Raw genomic sequence first — 21,475 nt, forward strand, 5'->3', positions numbered from 1 at the left:
TTCTCCTGAACTGGAACAGTTTTCCTTTCACACACGTTAAAAAGTATAGTCTACCATACTGATAGAAAAAATATGGACACGATCTAGGACAAAGCCACCCGATCTTTTATCCCCTTGGACACTCAGTAGAATAAATGGAATGGTTTTCTATACCACACAGGAGAATTTTAAGAGCGTCGGGTCTGTGGAAGTGGGACAAGGCATTGTCAAAGAAACCCTCAGACTCTTTAATGTGGTGGCCTGTGGATGAGAGAGGAGCAGAGTGACCCTTTCTTATCAGCCAGTGGCTCTGGAAATGGGGTCTCTGGGTTGGCAGCAGCATCACCTCCCAGCTTGTTAGCAAGGCAGCTTCTCTAGCCCCACCCAGGACCAACTGAAGCTGCAATTCCAGCCCAGCAACGTGTGTTTTAACACGCCCTCCTGGTGACGGGGATGCACGCTGAAGTTTGAGAACAGTTGACATAAGTCATGACTTTGCAGTAAGTGACTTGGAGCCAGGAGCCTGACCCAGGGCCACAGGCCTTAGGTGACCTAGAAAAAGTAAGGGATGACTCAGCTGAGGTGCTGAGTGTGGCCAGGGCTGTACTGAGATGGCTGAGGGCATATCCAGGCACGGGCGATTCCAAAGCTGTTCTAACCCCACCCTGGGCATCCTATCTTCACCACCAGCCTCTCCTGACGCCTGTCGGGACTTGACCTGCTATGGTGACACCTCCACTGGGAAAGGGCTGTATCCTCTCAGACTCCCAATCTTTTATTAGTCCCAATCCGCACAAATCCACCATTGCCAAAGGGAAGCTTCTGAGAACTTTCGAAGGTGGGTTAACTGGTTCAGAGCAGCCGCGGGCCCAAGCAATTACCAGAGTCGCTAGACACAGCCACTCTCTTTCTAGAGCACCAGGGCTGGCGCGAGCTGGGGATCCCTCTGTCCAGCCGGGCCCCTCGGCCTGGCAGCAGAATTTGGGTCGCCGAGCAGCCAGTTCCAACCTGTGTCCCCAAGGCCGAGGATGTGCCTGAGTTGTTTTTTTTAAAGCTGTTTGTACACTTCAAGAGCCTCACCCCTTTCACTTGGGGCTTGAGCACAACTGAATTGGCCTAATTAATTCATTTTCTTTTCGGTCCAAAGTGGAAGCCGGGGCACAGGGATGCAAATCAAATACAAACGCGATTTGGGCGCCGATACTCTGGACAATTAAAACAAAGAGCTCGGCGGCAGTGGCGCCGGCCCGGCACAAAACCCTCGGGAAGCATCCAGAACATGCCGCGAACCAGCCGGCAGGGTGCGGCGCACCTCGGGCTAAAACGGTGCCCGCAGGGAGGAGGCCCCGCGCCTGCAGGTGGACAGGTGGAGGTTGGTAGGGGTCAAAATCCACCCTTAAAGACTGGAAGCTGGGCCACTGCGTGGCGCGACTCCACGGGGGCACACTCGCACTGTGCCCGACGGGAATGGCGCCCTTGCCAAAAAAGCAACCAAACAAAAACCCATTGCACGGGCGGGAACTAGGCTGCAGGACCGGCCAAAGGAGTGGGTGGGAGAGAGAGGATGCGCAAGAGAGGAATAGAATGAGAAAAGGAGGGAGTGGAGAGAGGAAACGGATTGAGAGTGAAGGAAGCAAGTGAAAAAAGAAAAAAGAGGGGGTTAGGAAGAGAGGTGAGAGAGAATTGTAGAGAAGGAAAAAAGGGAAGCGGAGGGCGGGGAGAGGGATCGCGGAGAGAAAGAGCGCGGAAGGGGGGTGGGGAAGGAGAAGGAAAGGAAAGAAAGGGAAAGGGGGTCTGGCCGGGAGCGGGGGGGGCGGCGGCCAGGGGGCGGGGCCCGGGTCAGTCCCCACCTGCGTGGGCGCCTGCTGCCGGCCGGGGTGGAAGCCTGGGGGCCGGAGGGAGCGGCCGGGAGGCGGGCTGGGCCGGGAGCGGAGGGGAGGGAGGGGACGGGGACTGGGAGGCTGGGAGGAGCTGGCGCTCGGCTGGGGCTGCGGGGGCGGCGACGGCGGGAGCGGCAGTGGAGGCGGCGGCGGGTCCGGCGGCGGCGGCGGCAGGTGGCCCCGCGCGCAGCGGCCGGCCCGGCCGGGGGCGGGCGGGAAGGTGGCGCCTCGGGCGGGGGCCGGTCCCTGCACCAGGTGACCTGTTCCGGCCCGGATCCGGGCGGCCTCGCCATGCAGCGGCGCGGCGCGGGGCTCGAGTGGCCACGGCGGCAGCAGCAGCAACAGCCCCTGCCGCTCGCGGCCGGCCCCCGGGCCGCAGCCATGGCCCCCCCGACTGGCGGCGTCCCCCCGGGCCTCGGCGGGCGCCCTGCCTGCGCGCTGCTTCTGCTCTGCTACCTGGTGAGCGCCGGACCCTGCCCGGGTCCTCCCCTCCGCGCGGGGCCCCGGGGACGCGGGTGGGGGCGGCCGGGGACCTCTACCTCGCGGGCGGGTGCGGCACGGCTAGTTTTGTCTCTTCCTCGCCGCCGCACCCTTGGCGCTCCCGGCACCTGGGACGGGTACCCGGGGCGCGGAGAGCGGTGCGTGGACCGGGTCTCCCTCCGAGACCCGTTCCAGACCCGGGTCAGGTTCCCCTCGACACCCAGTCCTGTTCCCCACTCCACCTGGGAGCCTCGCCACCCCGCGTTTCCTCCCTCCCCGCTGCGCACGGCTCTCCAGCTCCCTCCCTGCCGGTCCTGGGCGTCCCTCACAATCTTCTCGAGGTTCCTTTCCTTCCCTTGCCCAACTTCGCCTCTTTCTCTCTGCGAATGCCACCCTCCTCGCCCCTCCTCTTAGTTTCCACCCGGTCCTCATGGCCCGGACCGTTTTGTGAGGACGCACCCGGCGATGAACCTCGTATTTCCAGCGCTCTTCAACTCCTCCATGGTCACTCCAGCCAAGTTGCGGCTGCCAGCAAGAAATCTAGTTCTTTGTAACACGCTTACCGCCAGAGTGGGGACTTTAGCTGCGTCTTGAACATTGTCATTTCAGAGAACACGTTTGGCTCATGCGTGTCCGTTTACAATTTGCACACTTCCTGGCTTTTGTTTTAGTCATCAACTAAATGGCAGTAATCTGTTTTTCAAAACCAACTCATTTAAAATACCAGAGTAATTTAGACCCTCGGAACAAGGTGGGGGAATATTCCCCAATTCCTTTGCCGGCTTGCTCTCTTCTGCTTTGAATTCTCCTAAACAACAGTAAATTTACAGGAGGTGACACCATTTCTGTCCAGCCTACCTTATGTTCCAGGATCCTGCAGAAACCTTGGGTTATCTCGCCATATATTACTGTAAATAAATGAAATGGAAAATGCTGAATCATGAAACTGATGTAATAGGAAATTCACAGAATGCTGAAAAAGAAAAGAAAAGAAAAAAAATTGAGTAGTGTCATTGTCCAGAATTCTTTTCATTTATGTGGCATTGCCATTATTTGGAGACTTTCTTCTTGGAGGCAAAAAACTGCTTAGGAGACATTGGCAGGATTTAGAATTTGATTCCAAAGAAAGTTGCCGCTCAGCCCAAGTTTCTTTTGATACCCTTTACTTGTTGAATGTTTCATTTCTTGAAGCAAGAGGATGTAAAAATGCAAATTGTAATTCTGCCTCTTCATCTACCTGTTGAGCAATCCATGCTTTTCCTCATATTGTAAAATAAGCCAGTACCATATTTTGTGGTTGGCTTTAGTTCATATTTTTATAAGAAGTTGTCAGTTAACATGAATGGTTTTTTTCACCCAGGAGATATTATTATTTAACATTTATGCCACAGGGTTACAGCACACAGGCTCATAAATAAAACTGCCATAACAGATGACAGGGTTGCAGTTTAAACAGATGATTCCCATCCACAATGCACTGGTTACCCACAGAGGCAGAAATGAGGTAGTAGAGCAGTGTTTGAAACAATGTACAAGTGGTCAGGAAAGTTCCATGTGGAAATACCAAGACCTGGCAAGCAGAGCCTGCTTCTTGACTGTTACAAGAAATCAGAGAAACAAGAGCAATAAAGGCCGAAGTCGTCCACAGGAGCAAAGACAGATGATGGAGCAAGTATAAAAGTGCTGTATGGGGTTTCCCTGGTGGCGCAGTGGTTAAAAATCCGCCTGCCAAGGCAGGGAACGCGGATTTGAGCCCTAGTCCGGGAGGATCCCACATGCCGCGGAGCAACTGGGCCGGTGAGCCACAGCTGCTAAGCCTGCGCTCTAGAGCCCACGTGCCACAACTACTGAAGCCCGCGCGCCTAGAGCCCATGCTCCGCAACAAGAGAAGCCACCGCAATGAGAAGCCCGCACACCGCAGCGAAAAGTAGCTCCCGCTCACTGCAACTGGAGAGAGCCTGCGCGCAGCAATGAGGACCCAACGCAGTCAAAAGTAAACTAAATAAAATTAAAAAAAATTTATAACATTTCTGTATGGACCAAGGGGGATTTGAGACAACAGATCACAGAGAGGAGAAAAATGATGCTATGGACAGACTGTGGTGAGTTAGTGAAGTGGTGAGGTAGGGCTCCAAAAAGAGAGATTATAGAAAATACTGTAATGTGGAAAATAACTAGAGCATGGATGAATGTCTTGGCAGACAAGGAAGGGATGGATTTTAGAACTACCATGGAGAGGGAAATGTCAGTGCTTCCTGAGTATGTGTGTTTCCTTCAGTTGGGCTTCAGATATGCCACTGTTAAAAAAAAAAAAAACTTGAATAAACAAGAAAACCATTTTTCAACTGAATGAGAAAGTTTTGCAAAACGCAGGGAAGCAAAAGTGTGACTTGGAAGGTGGGCTTCACCCTTTGTTCTAAAGGTCTAGCCATTGGTAGGGATTTTGCTCGAGAGGTATGTGCTACCAGAGAAACTGCTGAAAGGTAAGCCTTCTTGACCTTGGAGAAATTCAGCTGCAAATTGGGGAAGATGTAAAACAGCTGCATGAACACATGAAAAACATAAACTACTGAGAAAAATGCATGAGTGTGTGTCTTGTACATCAAGGAATACTTCCTAGAGAAAGTGCTTGGTCAGGGCAGGGGGGTGGACAGATGGAGGGTGGAAGTTGAGCAGAATAGCTAAGCAGGACCTCAGGAATAGGTAGACACTAGAGGAAGAAAGCTATCCCATAATTTGGAAACCTAAATAATAATAGTAGTAGTAGTAATAATAGTTTGCATTGCGCTAGGTTATTTATATGCATTATCCAATATTAATCTTAACAATAACCTTGTGAGGTAGGAGCTAGTATGATCCCCATTCAGATGAGTTAACTGAGGCTCAGAGAGGTTAAGTTAGTTGTACTAGGCCACACAGGTAGTCCAGGTTTGAAACCCAAGTCTATCTCCTTCCAGAGCCCCAGTTCTAGCCATTCATTGCCTTCTGGATTTTGCTGCTTGTAACCCGTTCCCCTTATGCATAGATGTATGGGCCATTAGCAAAGTTCTCAAAATTAGCAGCTTCTGTGAAATTGACCAGGATGTGAGGTCATGTCTAAAGTAGCCTAAAATATACAAAGCAGGAAGCCCAGGCCACAGAGTAGAAGCAGGATGTTAAAGAGGGGGAAAAAAAAAACAAAAGTAAAGCCAGAAGATATTTGCCATCACAATGGAGAGGCAAAGGATGGGGCCCTTGTATAATCCAGAGGCAGCTGGCAGAGTTTAGCACTTGAGTTTGTATGAACATGTGTCCAAGAGTATAGCCAAGTGTGCCTTGGAATGTATTACAAAGACAAATTGTCTGTGATTTGGGGACTGACTCCTGTTTTGTGTCATCCCTACCTATTTGCTGGTTCGCAAGGGCTGGAGGTTGAGAGAGGCCTTCTAGACAGATGCCTTCAAGCCCCTGCCACCCTGATGGAGAACAGGGTCCTGAGGTGATGAGCACATTCCTTCTCCATTGGCTGGGACAGAATAACCTTCAGTAGCAGCCCAAGAACAGTACTGTGACTGTAGCTAGGATACTGCCAAAGCATGAATAATTGTGATGAGGCCTGAAAGATAAGTCACGGAACGATGCCAAGCAGATTTCTGAAAAGATGATCCCTGGTTCCGGCAGCTGCCCCCCAAATTCTGAGGTCACCAAAGGTCAAGATGCAGAGAGCCTCCTCAGAGAGGATGGCGCCTTGAAAGCAAAAGGTCACGGAAACCGCTTCCACTGAGGTTACGGGTGCTGACTGGTGCGGTCCATGATGGTCTTTCTTTGCCTCAGAGACCCCCTAGCCATTCTCGTCCATCATTAACTCTTACCTTCCACCAGACTTGGCTAGAACAGCCTGAGACTGCCCAGCCCCATTTGTGACAATGGCACTTGGAGAAGGCAATTCTGTCTCTTTGGAACTCTGGTCTCGAAGTATAGTTTTTTCCTAAAATGAGAAAACAAATCTCACAATGGCTGGTATTGGTGTCAGCTGTAGAGCTGAAATATTCCGAGTGGACATTTGCACTTGTGAGACAACCAGAAGACAAAGAAACGAGAGGGCGTCAGCGGCACAGATGTATGTGGGGCTCATTGGCAGGCAGTGGCTGCGACAGAGTCTTGTACAGAATTCTCTGTAAGCGACCACAGACCATCAGTTATCCCTCCAGAAGTGTTTATTAACTCCTTGCTTTGTGTAACACAGGACCTAGGAACTTCAAAACTAGGTATAGAGACCTTCAATTATCCACTTTGTGCAAGAATGATTATGGAGACCCATCCTCTAACTTCACATCAGCCAATAGCTTCCACATTCATTCCAACCAGAGTCCCTAAAATCTCCCAACTGGCGGTGTTTGCCTCTTGCCTTCTCTTCTTTCCAGCTGCCTGTTGGCAAAAGTGTGGGAGCCACCAATTGGCTGAACGGAGCAGCTGGAGGGCAGGTAGAAGAGAAGGCGTAAAGAGGCCAGACAATTCACGGAGAAGTCGGGTAGCCTGGAGTAGACCATAAATAGCCTGAAGGGAATTCAGTGACCCTGTCTATTGGCTCATCCCATTCCCTGGAGGAAGGAGCGGAGGGGGCACGAGGGCATGCGGCATGTGAGGAACTGCTGAGGAGCTTCTGCTCTGGTGGCTTGTCGTTTGCCTCCCAGCCTCACCCGAAGAAGGGCTGAACCAAGCTGGGGAGTCGGTTCAGTGCAGCGTGTGTGTTTGTAAGATAACATCTACCCTCCCCAGACGTAATGCATGGTGATCTGTTGTGATTTTAGCCCCTCACCCCACACTTTCAAGACGAGAGTGAGCAAAATCCCAAGATTCCCCCACCTGTAACCAGAAGGTGGTGACGGGTGTAGAAGTGGATGAGTTGAGGGCATCATTTTGGGTGTTTCTGGAAGGCAGCAGGCACACCATCGCCAGCTTTGGAGTCAGCAGCTATGGGTTTGAATTTTGGTTCTGCTTTTTAGTAGCTGGGTGATCTTGCGCAAGTTACTCACCCTCTCTGAATCCATTTCATTTCCTCAGCCGTTAACTGGAATGCTGTGTCCCTCAGAGAGCTGTTGTGAGGTTAGAGGGGAGAAGTTCTATGAAATTCATTGTGAGAGGATGAGGTTAGAAGTGAATGAGAAGACTTACTGCGTTTGTCCCCGTGCCTAGCACATAGTAGGTACTCAATGAAATTAAACGGCACCAAACTTGGTTACCCTCTCATAATTTGTGTCAGCAAGAAATAGCATATCAAACAGTATTAAAAGGGAGAGAGGATCCAACACAGCAGGGAGTGTTGATCATTATTGCAATGGCGTTTCTCTAGCCAGCTCTCAGGTTTGGGAAGGCACACGGGTTGGCTGGGAAATGTTTCCCAAGGCTCATCTTGACCTCGAAGTCCATATTGATGTCATCGCTCATTCTGCTTAATTGCATGCTTTGTTGACATAAACAGAATTTTTGCTTATTTCTAGTTGGCAGAAATCGGAAACGTAGGCGTCTTAAGCCAAGACAATTACCTTTTGACCTGTGGAAAGTTTGATCCGGTTCAGAGAGAGGGTGCTCAAAAGGCAAGGTTTTCTTAGGTGACTGTGGGGCAGAATGGACAAGGATGAGAAAAATAGCCAATTATTGTTTGCAATCAGACATAACCACACGCACATGTAAGTGTAAATGGACCTCCCGTAGAGAGACAAGTGACATGAGTTAAGATTTTCTAATGTCTCTGTTTCCTTAAATAATAAGTGGATCATATAGAGAAAAGAGCCAAGTTTTCTCACGTCTTTGGAACAAGGGAAGGTTATTTGAAGAGCGTTTCCTCTTACTGATTTTTAAAGGAATGAGATGGACTCATCCTAAAAAAAAGTTCAGGTGGTTTTGATAGATTATTTTTTCCATCCAGAAGATACATTAAGTTCATCTGTTTCTTGATTCCCAGGCTGAACAGAATGCATTTAGAGTTCCAATTTGGGGTCTTGTATCAGGAACACACATGAAATGACCCATCTCTGTCTTTTTTTTAAAAAATGACAAAATATACACAATTACACAAAGACGAAGGACTCTATGTTTTGTGACTGTGTGGGATGTTGTCAAATTTGACTTTGATTAGGGCTTCCTTCGGGTATAAACAGATGTTTGAGGGCTCAGGCATCTTTCAGAGCCCAGCTCCATTGTGTGCGGAGCAGATCAGCAGCTTCCGAGGTGAAACATCTATGTGGTTGCCTAAATGGCATAATTGGAGGGGCACAGAGGTGCCCTTTACACCGCAACTAGCTCGCTTACAGCTGCAGTACATCTGGCCTTTGTTTTTAAGGCATTATCTCCACCAGGCTGGCCTGGAAACGCACATATGTGACATTACCACCGTGTTTTTCATTATCACATTAACATGGGTGAACTTTCATTATCACATTAACATGTGAACTCACATTAACATGGGTGTTTTTCTTTTTTTTTTTTTTTTTTTTTTTTTTTTTTTGCGGTACGCGGACCTCTCACGTTGCGGAGCACAGGCTCCGGACGCACAGGCTCAGCGGCCATGGCTCACGGGTCCAGCCGCTCCGCGGCATGTGGGATCTTCCCGGACCGGGGCACGAACCCGTGTCCCATGCATCGGCAGGCAGACTCTCAACCACTGCGCCACCAGGGAAGCCCAACATGGGTGTTTTTCATTATCACATTAACACGGGTGAACTCGCCAGATGAGCACGAGTCCAACAGGGGGTGGAGGGGCAGGAAATTTAAAAGTTTTAATTTATATTTTTTGGTGTGGGGAAATGGAAAAGTTCTAGAATGTAGGGCAGTTGCCTGAAAGGGAGAAGTCCACCCTAAAGGGACAAGGTGGGTGCGAGTGCCACCTTCTCTGACCTCACAGTCCCCCGGGTCGACTCTGACCCCCAGGGGCCCAGTGAAATGTTCTTTGGAAGGAGATTAGTGAGGCTGGATGAAAAACAGAGGAGTGCCAACCCCCACCCCCCCACCCGCCCCAAAGGACTTGTGAATGTCAGGAAAGTTTGGTGGCGACTCAAGATTGGATCGAGTGCTTTGGTTTATATGCAGGTGCCCCCAGCGCTGTGGGACAGTTGATCTGAGTTGGGCCACCGAGGCACCTGGCAGAAATGCCCACGCCTGGTACTTATTTCAGCAAAAAACCCTTAGCCAAACTCTACGATGTGCCGAGCTCTATCTTACAAGCCGGGGACGTAACAATGAACAAGACATGGACTCTGACTTTATAATTTCTAAACAAAGGAACGTTTGGGTGATGTTTAGCTTATGTTAATGCAACCTGGCATGTGAAAATACCTATGAAGGTTGGACACGTGTCATGCCCGTAGCTGAAACTCTTCAAGTTAATTGCCTTATTTTCCTGACAGGAAATAGCTCATAACACACACATAACTTGAGCCAGGAAATCAGCTTCAGCTTAATCAATATTTAGAATGTGATGTGTCTCTAATCGGTGTTGGTTTTGTACATAACAGAGGTAGCCACGACTCATGGCGTAGCAGCTGCCCGCTGGGTCTGCTCCAACCCACGAGATGCCAGCTTCCTATGTTACATAGGTGCCCACGAGAAGGAAGATTGCAAAACCTTCCTGAGGGATTTAGACCATGCTCCTCAAATCACATACAGTAACTCTGAGGTCCTCTTTGGGGCTGGCATACCCCCATCATATTAAGAACATCGCCCTATCCCTGAAGTTGCTCTTCTCTTGTTCCCCAGCTGTCACTAATGTTTCTCTCATTTTTTAAACATCTATTTCAGTCCATGAAATTCTCGTTGTTGTTGTTGTTTTTTGGCTGCGCCAAGTGGCTTGCAGGATCTTAGTTCCCCCACCAGGGATGGAATCTGTGCTCCCTGCAGTGGAAGCACAGAGTCTTAACCACTGGACCGCCAGGGAAGACCCGTCAGACCATGAAATTCGACCTCTTTTCCTAGCCTAGCTCCAACTTCTCATCCTACTTAGATCTTTATTGAAAGAAACATTAGCAAGGTGTCAACATACCCATGAGGGACCCTTGGCAAAATAGCAAATCAAGCCCCATCAACCACATGTATAGGAAATGATGCCTGATTGGGTTATTCATCTTATTTCTCCTATGTGATCATTCCTTTAAAAAGTATATCTTTTGTCACTCCGTGTTCTTTAAAACTGTAGCACTTTAAGTGGTCTTCTAATTCAGCTGATTATTATATGATCTCGTCATCTTTCCAAATGGCTATAATTCAAAATAATGACGAGAACACATCTTCATAAAAATGACAAAATAACTAATATCTAATGATACAAAAACTCTATCTAGAATAAAAGCTCGATAGTCTATAACAGTGATCTGCAAACCATGGCCCCCGGGCCAATCCGGCCAGCTACATTTTTCTGTAAACAAGGTTGCACTGGACCACAGCCATGCTCACTGGCTTGTGTGTTGTCAATGTCTGCTTTCTTGATACCACACTAGATGGACATCAGCAGCTGAAAAACCCCAAATAATTACCATCTGGCCCTTTTTTACAGGAAAAGTCTCTGACCTCAGATCTAGAATAGCGCCATTGGATAGAAATATGTGAGCCACGAATTCGAGCCACATATGTAATTTCACATTTTCTAGTAGCCTCCCTAAACAAGTAAACAGAAACAGGTAAAATTAATTTTAGTAATGCATTTTATTGAACTCACTGTATCTTAATCTTATCATTTCAACATGTAATCAGTATAAAAATTATTAATGAGATTTTTTTATCCTTTTTTGTGTTCAGTCTTTGAAATCCATTGTATCTTTTACACTTACAGCACATCTCGGGTTAAGTGCTTAGTATGACCTGTGGCCACCATATCGGATAGCATACATCTAGGACCCGTCAACCTGGAATTTACTTTTACTTGAGACTCTGAAGCCAGTGAAAACAAAATGATCTTCATATGAGTATATGGAGATTTCCTTAAAAACAGAATTTCAAGCGAAGGTGCTAGAGAGACTACACTGTCAGGTGTCCCATACCTTCTTCATTCTCGTCTGTCACCACCCATCTCCACAATGATGAGCCTGGGATCTGGAAATCTGTGGGTCACCAAGCAAAAGTGAAACTATATTTAGCATGATGCTGTGCTTATTAACGTGGAAAAGTGGGCTGGGGCATTTTTAGCAATAAGATGTAAATGAATTAACTGCACTTTCCAATGAAATTTAAGGAAACCAGACAGCTCTGTTTGAAAGAGGTTTTCACTGGAGTTCCTAGCATCAGCAATAAAAATGTGATTAAAAAAAATTGAAGTGGGAGAACGGGGCCTGGGTGGGGTATTAAGGTATACATGAAAAGAACAAGGAAGAGGTTTTAAGTCATTCTTTGAGAAGGGACACAATGTGATATTTAATATACCACAGCATATCCTGGACCCTGTTCCCTATTGTCTCACTAAATAAGCAAATGTCTCCTTCCGGGGAGCTGAGAAAGGGAAGCCTTGGGGGCTTTTGGACTGAGGCGCGCAGGTCACCCATGGGCACCACTCTGGTCCAGCTCCCATCAGCACCAGCAGTCTCTGGCTTCGGCCAAACGCTGCTATGGGCTTAATAGCTCGATTTGAATCTTAAGGAGGCGGCCACGTCTCGGCACATCTGGCCAAATGAGTAAACCATCGCTTGTGGACAAATGCTGGCTGTATCTCTCTTCATACGAAAGCAGAATCAGCCTGGAGTTCCCAGGCAGCCATGGAACGGCAAATCTTTGGTTTCATGGTGTGTGCTGTGGGGTGGAGAATGTCGGAGTGGGCATGAGGAAAAGGAGCCAGGCTTCCGGGCCGGCCTCTGCTAAGCCCGCAGCTGCGGGATGTCGGAGAACATCCCCTTGGGGTTGCCATGTCCTTGTCTGAAAACCGGGGTGGGCTGGCTTATCACCAAGGGCTTGTGACCCTCATATTCCCATGTCCTTTTGTGTCTTTATTTACAAACCTTCTGTCCTCTGGCCAAACCTGGCTGCTTGCTAGACCCCCAGGACAGCCGCCTGTCCCTCCTTTCATGTCTCTACTTAAGCTGTTCACACCACTTGCAGTGTCCTCCCTTTGCCTCTCTACCTAAAGAACTTCTCTTCATCCATCGAAGCCCAATTGAAATGCCATTTCCTCCATAAAGCCTTTCCCAGAGCCCCCGTCAGAATTACTGTCATTTGGTGCTGTGTTCCCTTAGGGTTTGCATTTAGTTTGACTGGAGTGCAGGCCATGTTCTGCCAAGTGTCTGCTCTTTGTAAACATGATTCTCTGATTCCAGACTTCGCATTTTACTCACCTTTGCCCCTCCTACAGCCCTAAGCCAGAATTGAAGAAAGAGGTCCCTATTTCTTCCTTCTTTGGAGAAGACCACAGTGACCTTTTTCTTTAAACTTGTGGTTAAAAAATTCATAGCATAACATTTACCACTTTAGCCATTTTTTTTTTTGGGGGGGGTACGCGGGCCTCTCACTGTTGTGGCCTCTCCCGTTGCGGAGCACAGGCTCCGGACGCGCAGGCTCAGCGGCCATGGCTCACGGGCCCAGCCGCTCCGCGGCATGTGGGATCTTCCCGGACCGGGGCACGAACCCGTGTCCCCTGCATTGGCAGGCGGACTCTCGACCACTGCGCCACCAGGGAAGCCCTCCATCTTTTAACTATAATGAATAATGCTGCTGTGAACCTGGTGTAAGTCTATGAACATATCTCTTCCAAGCCCTGCTTTCAACTTAGATATAGACCCAGAAGTGGAATTGCTGGGTCATATGACAATTCTGTGCTTAATTTTTTAGGAACTGCAGTACTGCCTTCCACAGTGGCTGCACCATTTTACATTCCCAGCAGCGATACACAAGGGTTCCAAATTTCTCTGCATCCTCTCTAACACTTGTGGTTTTCTTTTTTTAAAAAAATAGTAGCCATTCTAATGGGTGTAAATTGGTCCAAAGTAACCTTTTTGCTATTGTGTTATGGATGTCTAAATCTCAAAGTCACATTTAGAACAGCTCTTAGCATCCATCCATCCGTGCCTCATGATCAAAACATTGCCTTAATTTCAGGACCAAACTTTCCAGGTTTCTTCTGGAAGGGAAGTCCACACTGAGAGGGCTTCATCATCTAAAGAGCTAGATAACTAACACAACATTGTAAATCAACTATACTTCAATATAAAATAAAAATTAAAAAATGAAGAACTACATAAATAAACCTGCAGCTGAAATCTCTCTTGGCACCTGTGGCGCCATCCATGGTGAAAGAATCAGACAACACAGTTTGTGGTCCAAGCCTGCCTGTGTGTGATTTGGAGCAATAGAAACCTCTTGCTGGCCCATTCATCATGCATGCTTGTCCTAGCTCAGAACTTATGGAGAAAAAGCACCCCAGCTGGCATCCCTGATATGTGTTCTCTCCGGTGCACTTTGAACTCTTCTCCCCTCCTTTGATTTGGGTGCATTTGACCACCATTTGAAGTCAGGACAATAGTTTGGAAATGTCTGGAGCTGGATTGCCTCTTTTTCACTTTAAGGCACGTTCACTGCTCCTGGATTTGTCGTGAACTAGCTCCATCATTTGGAAACCAACTCTGGAATGTTTGCCACGTAGATTTGAAAGTCCCATCTTGATGAGCAGATGCTACTGAGTCTGGAGAGAGAGTTTAATGTGGCCTAATCTTCATTTGTGTGTGTGTTGGTTTTTCTCCAATTATTCGGTAGTGCTTTCGACATCTTTTATCTTCCACTTTCATTGCATGATGTAAATGGATATTTTTTTCTTCCAGGAAAACAATGATTCACGTATCTGTTAATATGATCATTTTTAAGCTTTCTGTATCTTTTTTTTTCTTTTCAGAATTTTGTACCATCTTTGGGTAGGCAGACTTCCCTGACGACGTCGGTGATACCCAGAGCTGAGCAGAGCGTGGCTTACGAAGACTTTATTTATTTCACTGTCTTTGAAGGAAATGTTCGCAACGTTTCTGAAGTCTCGGTGGAGTATTTATGCTCTCAGCCTTGCGTTGTCAATTTGGAAGCAGTGGTTTCATCTGAGTTCAGAAGTAGCATTCCCGTGTACAAAAAACGGTGGAAGAATGAGAAACATCTTCACACCAGCAGGACACAAATAGTACATGTGAAATTTCCAAGCATCATGGTTTATAGAGATGATTATTTCATCAGACACTCCATTTCGGTATCTGTGGTGATACTACGCGCCTGGATTACTCACCGATATAGCGGTGGAGACTTGAATGTTAAATGGGAGGAAAACTTGCTACATGCTGTAGCGAAGAATTATACCCTGCTGAAGACCATCCCACCTTTTGAACGCCCTTTCAAAGATCATCAGGTGTGCCTTGAGTGGAACATGGGTTATATTTGGAACCTTCGAGCAAACAAGATTCCCCAGTGTCCTCTCGAGAATGGTAGGTCGTTTGCCTTGCTAGGAACCTAATTCTCATTTTTTTTCCAGACAGCTTGGCTCATTAGAGGAGGGCAGGGGAAAATTCTTGTATTAGTGGTGGGGGACAAAGCAAATGGAATCTGTAATTTTGGACTTTGGGGACAAAAGAGGAAAAGTGAAAAGGTGTTGAGAAGAGACAGAGGAGCAGAGAATAGGATTGAACAGGGAGTTGAGAGAGGGACAAAGAGCCATGGAAGGGGTGCCTTGAGAGGCTTGTATCTGCTTTACGTTGGAGAGGAGCTTTAGTGCCACTGAAATGAGGATGAGGAGAATCTTCCTCCCCGTCTCCCTCAAAAATCCCACATGTGTCAGTTTTTGTGCAGCGTTGGCTTTTCAGCCAAGCCTACCCGGGTTCAACTCCTGGCTCTGCCGCTTTCTGCCAGTGTAACTTGCAAAGTCTCAGTTTTCTCATCTGTAAAATGGGGGTAATAAATAAGAATTCCCTCAGGGCAGTATTGTGAGAATTCAATGAAATGTGCTCAGCACAGTAATCAGCACTCAGTAAAAATTAGTAGCCATAGTGATGCTAGAATGCAAACTCTGTATTTTATCCTAAACGTCACAGGGTCACAGCCACTGAAGGATCAATAGAGGAGGCCTCTTTGAAGCACTGGGGTTTGAGCTCTCAGGCTGCTTGCATTTAGAAGAAGGGGCTGAAGTTCTCTCCATTGTTGCACGGGCACCTTGCTGTATGGAAGCTGAGCGCCTGCCAGCTCCTCTCCATATCCTGCAACGGGAAGCTTATGCAGCCATGCTCCCAGGCACCCGCCTGGAGTCGGGCAGTGTTTCCTAAAGTGGGAGCCTAAGACCGCCTGCAACACAATCACCAGGGCTCTTGTTGCAAATGCAGATTTCTGGTCCTCATCTATTTCCTGCTAAGCCAGGATCTGTGAGGCGAAGGGCCCTAGAATCCACATTTTAAATACATTCCCGTGACTCTGATGCACCTTAAAGCTTGAGAACCTCTAGAGCAGGGATAGAGCTGGTGGGACTTTGAGTTGCAGAGGCTGGACCCCCAGGCAGGCTTGGTGGGTGGAGGAGATCCACAGGCCTGTGACAGCAGACCCAGGGACGTGCCTGACACCTCTTAGTCTCCAAGAGGAATGGTTTGGAGCAAGGTGACTTCAGGACACAGTGAGAACACTGGCAGTGAGTATTTCCTGGGGCTACCCCCAAACACCCCTGCATATAATGAAAACCGAAAGGGCCAGAGCCCACTTGCTGTAGAGCCAACACAGTTGGCATTAAAAACAAAGCAAAACAGAACAAAACCTCTTTATTTTGAAATAATTAGAGATTTGTAAGAAGTTGTAAAAATGGGAGAGAGTCCCCTGTATCCTTCCCCCAGCTCCCCCTAATTGTGACATCTTCCATAACTACAGTACAATGTCAAAACCAGGAAACTGACGTTGATCTAATACTCTTAACTAGACTGCAGACCTTATTCAGCTTACCCTGGTTTTTACGTGCATTTTTGTGTGTGCGTAGTTCCAGACAATTTCATCCTACATTTTATCTTAGTAGCCCTCTTCTGTGTCTGGCTTATGTTTGTGCAGTGCTTTAAATACAGAAATATCTAGAAGAAGAAGACAAATTCCCTTTCTGTGTGTGTGTCTGCACATTGGGGGTAGGGTGGGGTGGGCAGTTAAGCCTCTGAAATCGTCGAGCTGCGTGCGTTTTGATGATCCGTGTGCCTCCCTCTTCCAGGCAGAACCCTATGCTAGTATTCATCTGGAATCCCTTCCACAGGGGTATCTGATTCGTTAAGGAGAAGGAAGCATGGGGCACACGCAGCCACAGTTTTGCTTTGCCTCCGATTGATTTTGTCAGGGCTTAATGATTCCATTTCATGTTTGGCAAATCACATATTTCTCATTGAAGAATGACGGAATCGCAAGCTGGAAGTTTTCAAATGAAGTCATTTACGAACCGGTTGAGTACTTAGGGCTCCTGAACGTACCCTTAAACTGTGAAACGGCTTTTCTTTTCTTTTGTTGTTCCTTCCCCTAGTCACAGGGCTCAGGAACAGCACAGAGGGATTTTTTTCTCCCAGCCTCCTTCAGACCATTACTTTTGGGGTGAGAACCAGTCTAATAACGCAGAGGAAAACCTTTTCTAAGAGTCAAAGTCACTGGAAATAGGTGTGGGGAGCTTCCTCCACCCTCAAAACCAACTGTTTGTATGGCTAAGAAAAGGCGAGCACTTCCTCTCCCTCTCTTAAAAAGACAAATCAAAAGAGTGTCTGCAGCAGCCCTGTCAAAGTGTCCACGACCTTTGTTCTTGTTATTGTCTGCACGATGGAAGGGGGCCAGGCCTCTGGCTTGTTCCCAGCAGGGGCTTCTTTTTTCGGCTCTTGAAGAACAAGAGTCTAGTGGAAATAACAAGGTGGCATCAGGGCGCCACGGGGGAGCTTTCAGGCCTGGCCTTGTCACAGTCTGCAGCCAGCCCTGGTGTGGGGTGGAGGGAGACGTTTTCTGTGTCAGGTGCCTGATGTCATACAGGAGGTCTGCGTCTGAACTAAGTACCCCCCGACTCGCTTGCCTTTTCTTTTTTTCTTTATAGAGAGCCCAGTCCCCACGCACCGATGTTCTGTGAGTGTGGTCGCAGTGCCCCTCCATCAAAGCCTTAGCTTCGGCTCCCAGGGCCTGAGCTGTGCGCGCCCAGACACTCTGCAGCTTACCTCCTGGGCTGGGACTGTGCCAGGCCGGGCCGGTGGGCTGATTGTTGGTGGAGGTGCAGCCGGCTTCTGTCCCACCCCGCTGAGTAAACCTACCCCAGATCAGAAGCCGGCAGCCTTTCAGGACACGTGTGTGCCAAGGCTCGGCCACGTGCCCTTCTGATGCACCTGTTCCTGCTGCATCCTGGGCGTGTGGGCCATTGGCGGCTAGGTCCACCCTGCCTGAGGCCACTTATTGTCCATTCCCTTGGGGGAGGGCACCGGCCATCAGCTGCTGCCCCTCACCAGCCACACGTGTGCCTGACTCACCCAGAGAAAGAAATCAACCACACAGGCCGGTAGCTCTAGGGGCGCACCTGGACTGACGTCCTATTTTGACAGGTCAGCTAGCCCTGCTGCCTCTATCTTCGGCCCGTCACTGCATATTCAGTTGCTTCTCACCAGTGTTTGCTGTCGTCCTAGTCTAAGCCACCATTGTCCCTGTCTGGACTCCGTCCGTAGGCTGCAAATGGCCTCCCCACTTGCCCTGGTTCCTCACACGGCAGCCGGTGCAAGCAGCTCACCGCACCCCCTGCAGGCGGCTCCTCCCATCACACCAGGAAAAGTCAGCCATGTCCCTTAGCGTGGCCTGTGGAATCTGTCCCTGTCCCCTTGCTGGCCTCATCTCCTGCCACGCTCACCCTTGCCCACCTGTCCCAGCCACGCAGACCTGCTTGCTTCTCCCTTGATGTACTAAGTTCGCTCCCATTTTCGGACATCTGCATTACTGTCCCCTCCGCCTAAGATGCTGCTCCCCCGGATCACTACGTGGCTTGCTTTCTTATCTCATTCCTACCTCTACACAAATGTCATCTCATCCGGGACAGCTTCCTTGACCATCTTATCTAAGGCGGCAGCCCCACCCCTGCTACTCCCGTCCCATCGATATCCACCTTTTATTTCTTTCACAGCCTTGGCACCGCTGGACCTTGTAATTAAATATATGTAATGGCTTATTTGCCTGTTGAGTGTCTCCATACTAGAACACAGGCTCCATAAGTCCCGCTTTGTCTGGTTCCAGTGCGACGCCCTGCACACAGCAGGCTCGCGGTGACTGTTGATTGAGTGATGAATGCTGTCAGCCAAGGGGCAAGGACCCTTTCTCTCTTAGCTGATGTGTGACCATCACACTGTGACAGCACCCTCACACGGCTACGTAGGGAGCATGTGGGGCTGGGCGGCAGCCCCGAGCCTCCCCTAGGGCCAGCACACTCTGAGGCTTCCCCGGTGGAGCCCATTTGGGCTGAGCTGGTTAAAGCTGCAGTGGAAAAAAAAAAAAAAAAAAGCTGCAGTGATTCTCCTTTGCAACCACACATGAGCTCACCTGCACCCTGCACGTGCCCTCTAGTTTGAGTCTGTCCTCTCCCACCCCTATACCTCGGCTAAAGAAGCTTCTTTTACAGGCAGCTGCCTTCCCTGGCTGCCCCCCAACACTCCCCCACCCCCAGTGCCGTCTTTCATGTCTTCCTGGCAAAATCATACTCATATTTCAGTAGCCAGCTCAAATTTTCCCTCCTTCCCCCAAAGCACTTTTCTTTTCTATTGATTCCCACATCAGAAATTAACTTTCTACCCTCCAGCCTCCCCTTGTTCTCTGTTGGTGCCCATCACCCCCTTAGGATGTGTATCATGTTCAATTCAATAAAGATTGATGGAACACCTATCACGTACCAATTTCTTTACTAAGTCTGGAGGCTCAAAGATGCAGACATGGTCCCTCTCTTTAAGGTGGTTTTACAGGAAGTAAACACAGCTACCAATCGTAACAGCTACTTTCCCTTACTGAGCACTCGCTATGTGCCAGGAACTGCGCTAAGTGCTTTGTGCGAGTATCTAATTTAATCCGCCCAGTGCTCTACTGTCGTTATTTACAGAGGAGGAAACTGACTCAGAGAGGTAGAGTAATTTGTCTAAGGTCACACAGCTAATAATGGAGCTAGGGCTTGAACCCAGGTCGTTTGGTTCCCAAACACCATGCTTAACCATTAAGCTATACTGCCAGATGACATCATGCAGGTATTCACTTATTTAAGTCACTTATTCACTGAAAAAAGTTACCGAGCAGTCTACGTGTTAGGCCCTTTGCTAGGGTTCTTCACAGAGGAAGTGCCGTTTGAACAGAAACTTGAAGGATGAGTAGAGTTTTCGCTGTCAGAAAAGGAAAAAAAGAAAGGCATCCAGGCAGAAGGTAAAAAAAGAGGAGGCAACGCAGACTGATGGGGGAGTGGGGACGAGCCTACATCCCTTGGTGTGAGGGATGGCAAATGAGTTTCATCTTGCACGCCAGCTCAGAGCGATGGGAGTGGCTACCTAGAGCACAGTGCTGAGAGGGATTCTGAGGCCGAGCCTGTGCTTAGTGAGAAAGGGTGTCATGTGGATTGATTACCAATGTCTGCCACAGGTGAAGCGTGGAGTAGCAGCCCTGGAGCTATTATTTGTTCAGGTAGAGTCTCAAGTGTGAGATAGGCAATTCAGGAAATAAGACTGGGAAGGCAGGTTGGGGCCGCACTTTGGAGGTTCTTAAATGCCGGGGTCAGGTGCAGTAAGCATTCTGTCCTAATTCTACCTATATGAACATTTTTCTGACCTTCCCTCTTAAGTCAGAAACTGGGGAACCTGGAAGTTTCCTTCCTTCTCCACTCTCTTTTCACTAACAATTCATTCTCATTTTCAGGTCCAATAGATTGGAAGTGGAATTTCTTATAACAAAATTCCTTTACAACAAAATCATAGACTGAGTCACATTTTGGAGACAGACTTTACGTGTCTCTGTGAAAATATCAGCTTATTCAGTGAGACAATTCAAGTTAATGACATGATAATACTTTCTGTAACTATAAGAACTACATATTTGATACTTCTGGAAAAAAAAGACACAGTTCTTTCTTTCCCCCAGTTAATCACTGTAGACTGGATTTTTCAGTAATAGTGCTAATGAGTACCTAGCATCTGCATTGCCCTTCATGATTTCTGAACCACTTTTCCGATGCTGAATGTCTCATTTAACCCTTAGTAGCCCCAGGGAAGGACAGTATTCTCATTCTCTCCTTACAGAGGGGAACGCTGAGGCTCAGGGAATTTGTTAATGGAGTCCCAGTTCTCTATTCTTTCACCTTTGCTAAGCCACCTCTCTGAAATATGCTAATACAGTCCTAACCCAGGTTCTAAATTAGAAGGAATACACTTTTTTATAAGTCGAATTTTCACTGACATGGGTCACCCTGTTTTCCTCACCCACTGGACTTTGCCTCTTTGAAGTGGATTGAACCACCACAGCGCCCAGCGCGGGGAGACCTCTGCATGAGGCTGGCTCCTCCCACTTGCATGCTCAGAGATGTTGTTCTCTTCCCTTGTAGCCAAAAAAGTAATACAGGTACCTGGTGGAAAGTTCAGAGAGCATAAAAGGGTTTGGGGGAAGAGTAAATTCCCACCCACCCTATTCTTTTGGTCCTATTTCTAGAAGCAAACTCAGTAACACTAGTTTCTGTGTCTGCTTCCAGAAATGTTCTCTGCCCATATAAGCATTAGATTGATAACCCCTTCTCTTCATACACACGTTGGAGGATACTATAGACTCGGCCCTGCGCTCATTAACAATACGGCAGAGATTTCTCTATGTCAGTACTTGCTACACGACCCCATTCTTTTCAATAGCTCCTTAGCGTTGCGTTGCCTGACACTCCATAATTGATTTACCCTGTCCCCTGCTGATGGTCGTGCAGGTCATTTCTAGTCTTTTACCATTAACAAGGTTTCTCCAAGCATCCTTGTACATGTATCTTTGTACACACAAATAAATATTTTTGGAGGATAAATTACTGGGAGTGGAATTTATTTACTCTTAAGACTCCTAGTATTGAGTATGTTACAGACTTCCTTAGGCACTCACTTCACTGCCTAGTATCCTTTGGGGTGGTAGTTCTGACCTAAATCATACTTGCTAGAAGGTAGAGTTTTTGCTCTCAGGCT

At 48.2% G+C, this 21,475-nt stretch overlaps 1 protein-coding gene across 1 annotated transcript in view; it reads left to right on the top strand.

Moving 5' to 3' along the window:
• The first annotated feature begins 1,990 nt into the window (after positions 1-1,990).
• The window catches only part of SEL1L3 (SEL1L family member 3), a 97,904-nt gene continuing 78,419 nt past the window's right edge, over positions 1,991-21,475 (top strand). The window contains exons 1-2 of the mRNA XM_060012733.1: positions 1,991-2,318; positions 14,182-14,752. Coding sequence (XP_059868716.1) covers positions 2,151-2,318; positions 14,182-14,752 — 739 coding nt within the window. The 5' untranslated portion in view covers positions 1,991-2,150. The remainder of the gene's footprint in view (positions 2,319-14,181; positions 14,753-21,475) is intronic.

The sequence above is a fragment of the Delphinus delphis genome, chromosome 5 (assembly GCF_949987515.2).
Source record: "Delphinus delphis chromosome 5, mDelDel1.2, whole genome shotgun sequence".
Classification (NCBI taxonomy): Eukaryota; Metazoa; Chordata; class Mammalia; order Artiodactyla; family Delphinidae; genus Delphinus; species Delphinus delphis.